Source organism: Bradysia coprophila, unplaced genomic scaffold (genome assembly GCF_014529535.1).
Source record: "Bradysia coprophila strain Holo2 unplaced genomic scaffold, BU_Bcop_v1 contig_151, whole genome shotgun sequence".
Taxonomy (NCBI): Eukaryota; Metazoa; Arthropoda; class Insecta; order Diptera; family Sciaridae; genus Bradysia; species Bradysia coprophila.
Genome location: NW_023503423.1, coordinates 153,681 through 168,356, shown reverse-complemented (window position 1 = coordinate 168,356; position 14,676 = coordinate 153,681). Strand labels below are relative to the sequence as shown.

Sequence of the window (14,676 nt, the reverse complement as noted above, 5' to 3'; positions counted from 1 at the left end):
CGGTCACTACACAGCTTACATTACAATTCGGAATCAATGGCACCTTCTCAATGATACAAACTTAACGACAAAACGTTGGCCACGTTTGGCTAAAAATGTATATGTTCTCTTCTATGAAAGCGTTTCTACACGTTAAGTTATATAGAATTTAGGTTTTCATATTATTTGCATTTGTAATGTGTGCAACATTTACAACGATTTTAATAAACATTTTATTACCAACTTTTTTACTTCAAAGTAAAATATGGTTTCATTGAGCGGCGTCTTACAACTAATATTGGTATCCTATGGATATAGATCGTAAGTGCGCTAGGTTAGAATGGTCCGGAGCACTGAGTATGAGTATACTAGATGCGGCACTGCACATTACGCATTTTATGCAAAGATTACTGTGTAGAGGTAGACTTTACTATTGCGAATTTTGACAACATGCACATACTTGAAACATTTCAAATCAAAGATGTGCAAAATTAGCGTAACAAAAAGACTTTTGAAATTTTTGCATATCCTAAAGTGTATAAAAAGAGACAAAATGTGGAGCCTTGATTATCAACACTATTTTTGTTCACAATTATGGACCATTTCATCATTGGTACGTATTAGCGTGTTACTAAAACAACTTTATGCAACTCAGCATCACAATGTTATCAGCTGAGTTCTTTCGAAGTTTGACACTAAGTCAATGCGCCGTTCTGAAATAATTTAGCCGCCGCCGATCCCTTACCAGTCGGCGCACCGCCGCCGACTATGTTAAAACCGGCACACACCTCTAATTTTCGTCAACTTCCGACTTAACTTCTAAAACGACTGATATCCCGGCAAAAACTCTTTCAGAGCAAAGTTGGACGCAGTCTACAGTCTATATGTGTGATAACTTCTAAAACAAGTGATATCGCTAGAGGTGACGCTGTCAGCGTCGTTACGCAAAATTGAATTTCACAGCCAATTAATTGAAATTAGCTGATCTAGTTTTCCAAACCATTCGCCAATTATTTTTTTTCAGAAAAAATTTTAACCAACAGAATTTTGACTGAAAAATTTTCAACAAAAAATTCTGCGTTGCATGTGGCAGATTAAATGTTCTCGTAGGTTTGACCGTGAGCATCTGCCACTTTGCGACGCAGAATTTTTTGTTGAAAATTTTCCAGTCAAAATTCTGTTGGTTAAAATTTTTTCTGAAAAAAAAAAAAAATTGGCGAATGGTTTGGAAAACTAGATCAGCTAATTTCAATTAATTGGCTGTGAAATTCAATTTTGCGTAACGACGCTGACAGCGTCACCTCTAGCGATATCACTTGTTTTAGAAGTTATCACACATATAGACTGTAGACTGCGTCCAACTTTGCTCTGAAAGAGTTTTTGCCGGGATAGCTATGTAGCCGAAATCATCTACTATTTTTGACGCATTTCTTTTTGTGTGTCGAAGCTGTAGGCGTCACCCCGACCCCCACCGATATCAGTTCAACTGTAAATAGAAAAACGATCTTGCGTCATACTTTCACTGTTCTGATCCTCTTCTAACCTTTCTCTGCATTCATTTGATGTCATAGTTGTTAGATTATGTAATTTACAACATGATCTACTTATCAGTGTTTGAGAATTAGTATGCTTTGATATTGTGAGAAAATCGTCAGTCTAATTGTAATATTATTATGGAAAAGAAGTTTTGTATTAAAGTTCTTAAAATTTTCTACTTCTGCCGTTTGTCCATTGCTCCTGTAAATATCGAAAACCAACAATATTATGAATAGAGACCGAACTTTTATAATTCGTGAAAGAAATCTTTAATTCATATTCATAAATCATAATTTTCTATGTAAACAGTCGCTCTCCCAATATGATCGATCACATCGCATTTCCTAACAACTCATACAAATTTCATATCAAACTTAGTTTTGAAATTTTTGACTTTTCGATCTCATTGATTGATACAGAAATCCGTCGTATTTCATCTATCGGTGGCACAAGTAAATTTTCCGTGTTGATTTTTTTTAAAGCTTTTCGAAAAAATTAACTATTTTTAGGGGCTAATACCATCGATATAATATACATATATTATATCGATGACAGGGGTGTAACTTAGAACAATTTTTATTGTCGCTGCTTAGAACATTTTTGATTTTTGTACCAGCCCTGTGTAATGTCTTTCAAAAACATCGACTCGGTGGTATTCTCAAAAAAAAAAGTGTCTGAAGAATTATAAAATAATGATGCACGAAAAAGCACCACTCTGGTCCCATTATAATGTACTGGGATTCTAGCGGAAAAGAGGCGCGAAATCGAGTTTTACAGTGAATCAAATTTCTTGTATGGATACATCAAAATATTATATTAATATAATTTGCGCATGATCACTTTTCCGACATTTTTTTATATCCTGAAAATAAAACCTGTCAAATTTTTACGAAAAATCGAACACTCGAAAAATCACAGTGAAAGTGTGTTGTGCACGTACTGCATAAGGAAAATAATACGAAAATATTGGAGATGAATAAGCAGAGTTTATTCAATTTTTTTAACTCTCGAACGGATTGGTTCAGTGCATTTACAAATGGGAAGAATTTACGTGTTGCTGTTATTCTTATTGCGATATATCATATGGTAGGAGATAATGAAAGTTTGGTAGAGTTCTGTACTAATCAATTTTCAAAAATTGTAAATTCCATCAGATTATCTCGCAAATTTTACTCTTTGTTATGTTGCTTGGGCTGACCCATGCCGAGAAAATGGTTGGGATATTGCTAGGTGATATAACCGATCAAAAGGAGCGTGAAGAATATTACGAAATGCCAGTTAATTCAAATGGTGAATCAATGAATCAGGTCCGGTTTAAGGCTGCGTCAGAGCTAGCTGCATCGACAACAACAACGTTATATGTCGGTGTTGCGATGGCCACTTTATATGTGTGTGCATGTTTTGGATTGTTATTCGGTACCCTCAAATACAGAAATGAAGGTATCAAAAAAGCGTTGAAGCACCACTTCGCAACCTCTGTTATGAAGAGTTCCGTTTCCGTTTATGTTATAATTTCAGGTATTGCATCATGGTTGGTGGCTCAAGTTGTTTACGAAATTGTTTTGATTTCTTGTGCTTACGCGGGCGTGCACTATGGCTTTAAGGAGATTCTTGGTGATCATGCGAAATGCTTTTGTAAGTGTTGTTGTTTCCATTTTCCGAAAGCGGGGACCACTTATCGAGAAAGACTTATTCAACAGGGCTTTTGGTCGTTTTAAATGTTGGAGTCGATTGTTTAAATTGGTTGGTAGTGTATTGCTTCTACAGAATATTAAAAGAAATGAAGAAATTGACCAAATCAGCAACGGTCTGGATACCCTGCCCACAACCTGGAAATGTAAGCCGCAAGACATTAAATAAAGATTTCGTTCCTCTAAACTTATTATTATTTTTTTAAGGTTCAGTTCAGCAAGGAAAATATGTACCTTGGTGACGGTGGCCACAAACACACCTTAACCGAAAATGAACTTTCCAATCCGAATTACGTCGTGTAATTTCAAACATTTTCGACCCATTTCGAATACCATTCTACTAATAAAAATTTGCTTCAATTAAACTTTTCTCTTCACATTAACCAAATGAAAAGTAGAAACATCTAACAACGAGCGAAAGAGAACTCGTTTAGAATGTAGTTGAAAATATAATTGAAATTAACTCCGAAATTAAAAGAATAAATTATTTTTCGATTTAAAGAACAAAAATTGTAATTTTCAACGTTATTTCATCGACCTGATGGACATAAAACATACTTGAACATTTTTCAAATATTTACACAACTATGAGTATCATAAAACAATCAATAACCCGTTTTTAGGGCCACATGCGGCAGCCAGGAAACAAGTGCTTCAAAACTCAGTGACGAAGAATTTTACCACGGCAGAGTAAAAAAAAATCAGACAGCGGGTGATGATTTTACGAGGGACCTGATAAGTAGGCTTTGATTTTTTGGGGTGAGCATAAATATTTCGAGGTCCAGGAACTACTGAACTGATTTTGAAAAACTTTTTTTTCTGAAAGTTACAGTAGTAAAAAGTTATGAATTTCGAGCCCAACATAAATTTCAGTGAAATTAGCATTTTGCGTCGTATTCTAAGGAGACCTTTCAGTTTTTCGACAATATCCTACGACGCGTATGGCCGATTGACTAAATGTCGGGCTAAAAAATTCATTACTTTTTAGTACCTTTCAGGGATTTTTTTTTTTTTTTCAAAATCTGTACTTTGGATTCATAAATATCTTACAATTTTTCTTTGAAAAAGCTGGATTTTTCAGTTTTTTTTCGAAATTCCGAATCATATAACTGATATACTTCATGTCGGGCTCAACTTTTATAACCACCTTTCAGGGAAAAATTGGTTCAGTAGTTCCTGAGGTATCGGAGATATGACCTTTAGTGATGTTGCCCTCGATTTATAAAAGTCAGTAGCGAGAACGGCAAATAGATCAAGTCCAAAGTTATTCCTCGAAATATCAGAAATCACAAATCACAAATCCACAAAAACTCACCGAGTTGTATGTAGAACAACACATTTCTACCAACATTAAAACGCCAAAAGTCACGCAAGCAACATAAGAAGTCTTATATTCACCCGAAACTTGGATTCCGTAAAATTTGTGATCCGTTGAGCATTTGTATACCTTCAGTATTTGGAGAAAATGAGCAGGCACTTTGTTCACATTTGAAAATAGAAACCAATGTTTGAATGATTTCATGGTTTTCTTGTAAAATAATGAACTTAACCACTCATGCCATACGAGCAACAATTATTATTTCACCTGCTTAGTTTCCTCTTACCAAAAAAGTATTCCATGTGAGAGACAAAATTGATTTTTTTTCAATTTTTGCTCTGTTTATTTGACAGCTCGCTCTCTCACGGCTCTATCACGGAGTATTTTTTGTTGAGTGGAATGGACACTTAAATTTAACATTTTTGTTGAACCGGACAAAACACAAATTTAAACGGCAGCTCAATGATTCGATTTTTCTTGCTATTATTCAAGCCCGTTTTTGCCAAGCAAAAACTTTACTCCGATGTAATATTGGAGTAAACCATAATGGTTACCAAAGTTCGTGAGTGTGGCGATTTCGTAGACTGGGAGAAATGTCGAAAGTTCACGAAATTGCCATACCTGCAAAACGTCAGTTGGATCAATTACTATTAAACTACATTTCGCTTTAAAACAGGCTTGTTGCAGCTCGAACGAAATCCGGGCGACCAGCGAAAGCGCCTAGCATCTACGAAAGTATATATATAAACAATGAAGGTAATACAAACCCTCGGCTTTCAGATGCATTCATTTTTGTACTGTTGCCATTGTCAGATTTTCGGCAAAATTAATAACAGGAATTTTCTCTCCCGTAAGGCAATTACTCTCCTTGCTTATTCTCTTTTGCACTCTGCATTTGCCTTATGGAAATGAATTGACCACACCACTAGCTGCCCATTGACGCAAACGAATTCCATACATGTTCAACATAACGAAACTAAATTCACCTGAAAGTAGGGATCCGTGCGTAACTGCGCATTTGCACTATCTTCAGTGTTTAAATTTACATTGAACATATCTACCGTCCGTAACAGATAACGTGTACACAACTTTTCATGCAAAGGGACCAAATGACGATTTTTTTTATTGTTCCAAGACATCAAAATGATTATTTCACGGTCATGTGTCTGAATAGAAATTGTAGGAAGCGCTGAAAAAAATTGCATTATCTAGACTTAAGTACAAATTGTCTCCAATAAAGTGTCACTTTTCAAGCACCCTTGGAAGAGCGACTATTGAAACGACTTCACCCGATTGACATAAAAATTTGCAGCAAACAGCATTGCACATTGATTCTCTATAGCAGATCAATCTTCTATTTCCTTAATTCAGATCATTGATTTTCCAGTCTGTTTCGCCACCTCTATTTCTTACACATAACCATTCATCGTCGGTGCATTATTACTCAAACAACAAAATGTTGTCAACAGTGTACATTCTAATAGAGAGTTGAGGGGAATAGAGAATGCATTTATTCATTCGTTTCTTTCGGGTGCGTATACTATATGCTATTCAGCAATCTCTTGACTGAATAGGGCGCCGGTTTTTTTTTTTCTTGAATTAGTCCATTTAATGTTCTCTATTAATACCATCCAGTATGTTTCGCTCATCGAGACCCGACCACACGGTGCGGTATATGAGTAAATTTTCGAGTTTTTTTTCATATAAAAACTTATGGATTTTATTCGGTACTTATATTGATGCATATGTATAAATAATACACACACACACACACATAAGCTAGACGACATTGGATTTGAAAACGATATTTTTTTTCAGTTATCTCGTGTCTCTTCTGGATTGTGCAATAATGTTAATGTTTTCTTTTTTGTTATTTCGGGTCGGTCTATGTGATAATATGTGTTGATTGTTGCTTATAGAAGGAAGCGTCGGGACGGGAAGAACTCGCGAAATAAAAAGTTACCGGTCGTATTGTATACAATAGATGTTAATAGGCAAGGCTAATGAAAATGTGCCGACTAAAATATGTTTTGATTTAATGTTTTCAATCTTAAATGGCTTTGTCATTACTCGTACTCGAAAAAGTGTTGATTTAATCCTGGATACTGTGTGCGTTAAAATTAACATTTTTCATCAGAGCTATCAGTATATTAATCGGAATGGAATCTTAGCTGTAATTGAGTGTTCTATAATTGTAGATTTAATCGAACATTTTTCTACACATTTTGTTTAATACGGATGATTTCATATTGAAATTTTTGCTAAAAGGATACTTTTTTGTTTTGCTTCGACATTATTGACTATTTCTGGCACATGCGTAATACCAACGATGCGAATAAATGGTTTAGTTGAGGATCGATAGTCTAACGTCCAATGATTTGAGAAACCAATTTTCCGTTTTCGGTTCAACAATGACTTTTTTTGGCATGAGGCAAATGTTACCTGGAAATAAAAATTGAATAGAAGAGACGTGCGTTCTGTTTGTCTGACATCTGTCATCTATCAACTTTTTTTCAAAAACGAGAGCAATATTATGAGGTGACAATTTTTATTGCAGTTTACAGTAGATCTCCAACTAAAGGGGATTCTATGGTTTTTATTTATTTCTTCGTTTTGTTGAAACAGATGTTTTGCAATATTTTCCAAGATTGCATAGACGTTTTACTATAATTAAACATTGATGATATTTTCCGAAAACAAATTAAAATTTACAGCATTCGATATCGATTTTGCTTTGTCAATGTTGAATTATCTGTTTACTTGTGATGAAAATACAAAACTAAACTCAATTAAAAAAGTATCGAGCAGAAAGTACGATGTGGAGGTGAAGATGTGGTTTTCCGAAACCCAACCCTACGCGAATTATTTTTTTTTAAACTGAGAACCGTGGGTTAACGCACTACTCATGTCTGTGAACGAAGTGAGATTAAATCCATTCAGTATACTTGAGGAAAATCTCCCTCACTTCTCTCTGGCCGCAAACTTCACACTAGTTGATGCTAAGAACTCAAATTACTGGGTATGGTGAAAAATCTTCTTTTGGGAGCATCTTTAAAAATCGGAAGCTTTCGATACAACAGTGTGGATTGCGATATATCGCGTTGGTTTGTAATAGTCATTTGTGTACCTGTTTTGGACGATTGATTTTAGGCAATTTCGCGGATTGTAGGCCGAACGAAGTGAGGCTTACAAGCGAAAGTGCCTTAAATCAACCGTCCCAAACAGGTGCACATGTGAGTTTTCATGCAGAGGGCCGGAAACCCGAGAAAATTCGAAAAATTTCCCTCATTTTCGGCCCCGAAGCATGAAAAATACATTTTCATGTGTCGGGGCCGAAAATGAGGGGTCGCGAAATTGCCCCTCGCTGAGAATCTTAATCCCGAACTGAATTTTAAAAAATCGACAAAACGAAATTTTGAAGAAAATAGATTCAGGTCAAGGACACGAAAGAGGTACGTTCAATATTCCACAATGATTAGAGGCATTGTATGAAGTTATTTGTTTAGCGAGCGGTAAAAATAGGGAATTCCACAACGAGCGATGTTTGTCGCCATTTCGCTCGAGTTGGACTTGTCGTTCATTTTTTTTTTGATACGCGGCGACGCCGATGTCAATAAACACACGAAAATGAGAATTTACATTTTTTATCATGAGTTTCGTAATGAATTTTTCCTTACTAGTATATTTCGTCACGTATTTCCAACGTCGTTGTTCCTAAAGCTTTTTTTTAGCGAATTCGATTCTAGATGCGTCAAGAAATAGTTTATTATACAACCGACTGATAAATGCTTTTTTAGGCACTATAAGTGTAGATTGTCACTCTAGGCCGTCCAGTTGTATACAACGTTTTTCGCAATAAAGGCAACGGAAAGTCCTACTTTTCGTCACTTGTTGAACTTGTTGTGCTCTGCCATAATTTCTCCCCTCAATCCACGCGTTTAGTGGTATGGTTTTTACACCTAAACGAGCCATCAGAACAGTCGGAGCGTTTGCTGCGACTGAGCCCCGTACAACCCCGTATATCTATTGCGTACGTGACCCTATTGCGTCTGTCACCCTACTTTGACCGTAAGCCTATTGCGCCGGTTAATGTAGTTAAAGTAAAATTATTATGAAATGTGTACATCTTAAAAATTGCGCATAGCGCAATTACGAAGCCCCGTACGACGTTCCTTTCAAATGAAACAAAAATTTCAAATCGCCCTAAAATTTTAATTTTTGAGTATAAATACACATAGGGCCTAGTATCGGCCTCAGTCCGAGGACCCAAATTTAAAATTTTTTTCAACTACATTCTATTCGGCCTTTGATTACCTTCCAAATCAAACAAAAATTACGAAAAATGGATGAAATTTATTCGAGTTATATGTAAAATACACATAGGGCCCTAGTACCGTCCTTAGTCCGAGGACCCAAATTTACTTTTTTTTCACCAACATTCTATTCGGCCTTTGATTACCTTCCAAATGAAACAAAAATTACGAAAAACGGATGAAATTTGCTCGAGTTATATGTAAAATACACATAGGGCCCTAGTAGCGGCCTTAGTCCAAATGATTACCTTCCAAATGAAACAAAAATTACGAAAAACGAATGACATTTACATTGTAAAATACACATAGGGCCCTAGTAGCATTTCACTTCTAAGGCCCTAACTCACGGTCCACTCACCCGATTTAAAAAAACTTTTTTTTCCTGGATTGGTATTGACAATACCTATCATTTGCCATGTCATTTACATTTGTTTGTTTTGCCATAAATATCACCAAAAGACCTTAAATCACTTAATTGGCCCTTACTCACGAAGGGCCGACCCGAATATGCCCATCTTCGAACTTAGCCTCACTATTTCGACTATCTTTCAGGGAAAAAAAATTTTGAAATCGGATTCGATTTACTCAAGATGTCGACGTGACGGACAGACGGACAGACAAAATTTTTATTGCGGATTCGTAATCTATGAACATAGGCAAACACTTTGCCCTTACCGTCTGCTTCGAATTCGATCAATTACACACGGCATCGTAATCCTATAAGCCCCTTTGTACTTCGTACGGGGCTAAAAAGCGGTCGACTCCGATATTTTGAATTTTATGGGAATTCACATTCAAACGTTGATATCTCCGTTGTTTTCAAAGAATATGAGCCAGATTTTGCTAGGTTTGCATCTTCTATGGAATTTTATCGATTGGCATAATCATTTGTTTGAAATAGTTAGAAACACATTTTTACTCAACATTTCGCACAAATGATGTATGCCAATCGATAGAACTCAATAAAAAATACAAACCTGGAAAAATCTGGCTCTTATTCTTTAAAAACAACGGAGATATCAACGTTTGAATGTGAATTCACATTAAAAATTCATAATATCGGATTCGACCGCTTTTTTATACAGCGCTACAAACCATACCACTAAACGCGTGCATAGACCATGAGAAAATTCAATGCCCTCTCTAGCAACCAAACTTCGATTTGACGCAGTCAAAATACCACCTTATTTTGACAAATGTGACACTGACTTTTTCTTGTAATAGAGTTGCCGTGCCGCGCTTTTTTTTAAAGCAATATTGACGTCACACGAAAAAGACAAACTTTAAACTTTATTTCATTTTTGCACACCAAAATAACGGAGCAACACACAAAAAAACACGTCACAATCACAAATTATTCATTTTCGAACACCGAAATGGTTAATCAAGACGTAATATTTTCAACACAAAAAATGAAATCGCTGCTCATACTTCATTTAATTTATTTTTAAAAGTGTAAAATTTTCTATGACAGAATACACGGTAAAGTTTTACCACCTTAATTTTCCTAGTTTGGTTGCTAGAGAGGGTATTGGAAAATTGCGTTTAGAAATGAGAAAAGTGCAGCACTTTCTCTCCCATGGGTAGAAAATAGCAAGGTTCTAAAAGAACAGTTTACACCCATGAAGGCGGGTGACACACATATATTGACAAATTTTGTTGAACACACCCATCACAGATTGTTTGAAATGTCAACTTGAAGAAGAAAAAAAAGTTTATCAAGTTGACATTTCGAATAATCTGTTCAACAAAATGTGTCTAAATTGTCAAAATCTGTATAGCCGCCTTCGTGATCAACTCAAAATTGTCTTAACCTGTTCTTTCAGAACATCGCTCTCCTATTTTCTTCCCTCGGTAAACAAAAAACTAATTTTCTCGCCTGTGTTACAGAGGCTGTGTTGTGAATTTTTTTTCCAGCACTCAGCCCAGAAAAGAGTAATTTTCTCACCTCAGCTTTCCGGGAAATTTCCACTTTTTCTTCCCTAGGCTAACACACAATTAATATTTCTCTTTTGTAAGAAGAATATGACAAAAAATTGAATAAGAACTACAACAACAGAACACTTATATGAGAGGTATTCAATGAACTTTTGTAAAATGTATTATGTTTCCACACTACGATACATTCATAATATTGTCCGCATGTCCACGGTTTTTAAACGTACTTTTACAATGTGGGAAGGGCACTAGACAGGAATATAATTTACGTTGTGTCGAAACGATAAATGAAAAAAATACACTTTGTTGAATCGAAATTAAATTTTAGGAAATCATACATACTTATTACTTCAAATGAAGCGAATCGATTTAATTGCTAACTTTAAAAATGCATTCATGAAAATAAGTGTCAGCTCTTAAAACCTTAAAAAAACGACAATCGTATCGCGATCTCTTCTTCTTCTTCGTCTTCCTCTCAATTTTTTTTTCTGATTTTTTGTCATACAACTTTCAGGGTTCAATTCAATTTAATTTAAGGACGAGGTGTGTTTCTAATTACTTTAAATATCTGCCGAAGAACTTATTATTTAATCAGTCTTATTTACATTTTTTCGTCGAATTTCAGGAACATTCGACGGTCTTAACATGCAAACTTCATTACAAAACTCGAAACTCGAGTTACAAAAGTGATAAGTAACGTTTTCGTGTTTTAATTGACCGCGGTTTCGCCCCATATCAATAATATTCACACGAAAACTGGACTGTTTAACTTTTTAGCCCTTGTTATGTAACATATATAATCCTCCTCCTCGATTAACAAACCTGCAGAACCGTAAAATATTTTATGCAACAAAGCAAAAAGTCAACTAACCAAATTTGGCAGAGCGACGTAATGTACTATTTATCTCCCTAGCCGCACACTGCGGTGCATAATATGTATTTTTACGTGCTTCTGGTCGGTAAATGCATTTTTTCCCCTTCGGGTCGGGCCATAACATCCCCACTCGTCAAAATAAAAATCTGGAACCTCGGACGTAATTTATACTATTACCGATAAATATGAGGAGATGGAGCATTATTAACTCGAGTGTATGTTACATGAAAACGAGCGTGCACAAGAAAGTGTTATCCGTGCCATATTAGACACTCGTTTCACTAGTTTTGTTTCATATACACTCGAGCCATTAATACGCATATTCATATAATCGACATATTCACTGGTAACATAATGCACTAATAATACAACTATGTGTCAATACACTCACATTACGCTTGGGTACAAAATATGCTAATACACGCTCACTGCTTTCGCTCTTTAGAAGCCTAACATTCGTTATATTGTATATCCCCATAGATACATAATCTACTATTATACATTTTTTTAAATTATAATTTTAACGATAGATTTATCTTAACATTAGGAAAACGAAATATGATGATGATGAAGCCATGTGCTATATTAGTTTACTCGCATTACACAGTTGGTATTCTACTTAGTTTGATGGAGAGGTTTATTTATTAATCGTATTGTGTATAACATTGTCTAATATGTGTTTGACGTACATATTCTAAGCCATTAAGTTGGTCGTGTTGTGAGAACTGATGAACGCGTTCTTTTTTAGTTTTGAGCATACGTATTTCTCTTTCTTAGCCTCCAATCATTCATTTGTTGCAGTTTGACCAGCTCTGAGAAAAGTCAGGAGTTTGCCAAAATTTGCATAAAATCCTGACTTTTTTCAGACTTTTCTTGGTCGTTATTGCCGTTTTCTCATTTTTCAATTTTGTAAAAAAAAATCAGGGAAAAGAGAATACGAAACTCCTAAATGTAGACTTTAATTTCAGCTAAGTATCCATGCCTCTTAGCTAGGGAGTATTCGACCACTCGGAGATTTTATGTCCTTACACAAAAAATGGAGCGTAGACTAGGACATTACTAATGCTGCCGTACAATAGATAATATTCTTGGGTTTGCATTTTTTTTTAATTGCGACTCGCTGAATTTCGGCTTACTGGTTTTTTCTGAATTTTGCATGTATTTTATATGGAGAAATCGGAAACTCAAGTAAAACACAGAAACACAAAATGTGTCGGTATTCAAAATTCCGTGTGTGTAAAATAGATTTTGTTGTAGCAGTTTGACCAGCTCTGAGAAAACTGAGTAGTTGATGAAAATTACAATTTTAGCTAAGCACCGATGACTCTTAGAAATCTTTCAGTGACTTTAATTTGATTATTTATATGCGTCTCGTGCTCTGTTATGAAAGTAAGAGAAACGTGTGCAGTTAATTCAAATCGCCTACGAATAGGCAACAAACAAAGACTGTTGAAAAGAACTCATCTTGAAATATTTTCGAATTGGATATTATTGACATCATCGTTCTGAATCGGAGCGACTATAAATTGGTAAGTTTATTATTTTAAGTGTAAAACGCGATGTGAATGATACTTTTTTTGGCTGTTTAACCAAATAAACAATCATAAATTAATTAAATTTCATTCAAGCGTTGTTATGTAGACATTATTCGAATTTACATTTTTTCTTTATGTATCCCATAATTTGCTGCTGGCTTTAATTAACAATGCGTTATGCTCGGCGTTACGAATAGACACATAACGCCAAATATTGTTATAAAAATGTATTCTGTCGCTAGGCAATATATAGGACATATGCTTAGGAGCGCGTACAAGAATTTTATTTAATTCACTGACTTTACCTTTGTCGTTCAGTGAATCCTGTCAAATTAAACTTATTTATTTATTTATTTATTCGAGTCAATCCAGCAGCCTATTACGGCCAATAACGGCTGCTGTTGTCCATTATTAGTTATGAAGTGGTGGAAGCCAACATTCATCATGAAAATTGAAAAACATGTAAATATTGTCAATGATAAAACGAGGCGAAGCCGAAGTTCACAGCACATCCAACGCAGTTACAAAATTCCAGACTACGCGCAAGTTAGGAACACGATTTTATAGACATAAGTGGGATCCTCATTTTTGCAAACAATACTTTTACGCCTGGTATTATATCTGAAGCTCCCGTGGAGAGGAAACACAACACATAACTCTTTAAGCTAGAAAAAGAAAGTTGGAAATTCCATGTCGAGGGTGTTCTTGTCACGTATGCAAATTGCTATTTTCACCCTTCGTTACCTCTTCGACCGTTTTCTTTCTCCATAATAATTCTGTCTGAAAAGCCATTGAAAACATAATAAAGTGACACTTATTGAGTCAAGAAGACAGACGTTCAAATGCATACGAGCGTTTGTATTCATTCAATATATATTCCCATGTATGCTGGATAACATAGTATTTGCCGCTCTTTGCATTATGATAATATCGTGTGTAATCCGAAATTTTCGAAAACTATCAGTTGGCACAAATAGGCATGTTTGATAATTCATTCGACTGATAAAATATCGAGTATTTCCTTAGAATCGATTATCGATATTTTCTATAAAAAAAAATCAATATCAATCGAATGTTTTAGCGATAATCGATCCATATCGACTGATATGCGGTAAATATCGACAGATAATCGGTAAATACAGACTGATAAATCGATATATGTTGACTGATAATTCGATTATCAGTCGATATTTATCGTTTATCGATAAAACATTCGATTGATATTGTATCGATTGTTTGGAAATTTTATCATCGATTAAAATATCATCAGTGAATATGCCCAGGCACAAAAACCTTAAAAGAGAAATAGGTGACGCCAGTTCCCTCAATTAAAATTCCAAAATTATTAGTTACTAGTTTTTAGTTCTAATGACGCATTTTATGGGTTTGAACTGACAGAAATACAGAAAAATACAATATTGCACAAAGAGTGATATCGCGAGATTTCGCTAACTTTGCAAACAAGGGGTCTCCGATTTGAATGAGTGATAGC

General features: G+C 35.2%; 2 protein-coding genes across 3 annotated transcripts in view; both read left to right on the top strand.

Moving 5' to 3' along the window:
* Positions 1–2,386: 2,386 nt before the first annotated feature.
* LOC119074964 lies at positions 2,387–3,716 on the top strand. The gene is made up of 5 exons (XM_037181352.1): positions 2,387–2,601; positions 2,670–2,955; positions 3,034–3,150; positions 3,216–3,352; positions 3,414–3,716. Exons 1-5 carry the CDS (start codon positions 2,488–2,490, stop codon positions 3,507–3,509), a joined length of 750 nt encoding a protein of 249 aa, XP_037037247.1. The 5' UTR covers positions 2,387–2,487; the 3' UTR covers positions 3,510–3,716.
* Positions 3,717–13,002: 9,286 nt separating this feature from the next.
* Positions 13,003–14,676, top strand: part of LOC119074965 (disheveled-associated activator of morphogenesis 1) — a 61,540-nt gene continuing 59,866 nt past the window's right edge. For both annotated transcript variants that reach the window (XM_037181354.1, XM_037181353.1), the window contains exon 1: positions 13,003–13,178. The gene's annotated coding sequence lies outside the window, so the exon portion shown is untranslated. The remainder of the gene's footprint in view (positions 13,179–14,676) is intronic.

Coding starts and splice junctions, on each gene's coding strand:
- LOC119074964 (XM_037181352.1), top strand. CDS start 2,488: ATGAATAAGCAGAGTTTATTCAATTTTTTTAACTCTCGAACGGATTGG. Junction 2,956..3,033: donor CCTCAAATACAGAAATGAAG/GTATCAAAAAAG, acceptor TTATAATTTCAG/GTATTGCATCATGGTTGGTG. Junction 3,353..3,413: donor CCTGCCCACAACCTGGAAAT/GTAAGCCGCAAG, acceptor TATTTTTTTAAG/GTTCAGTTCAGCAAGGAAAA.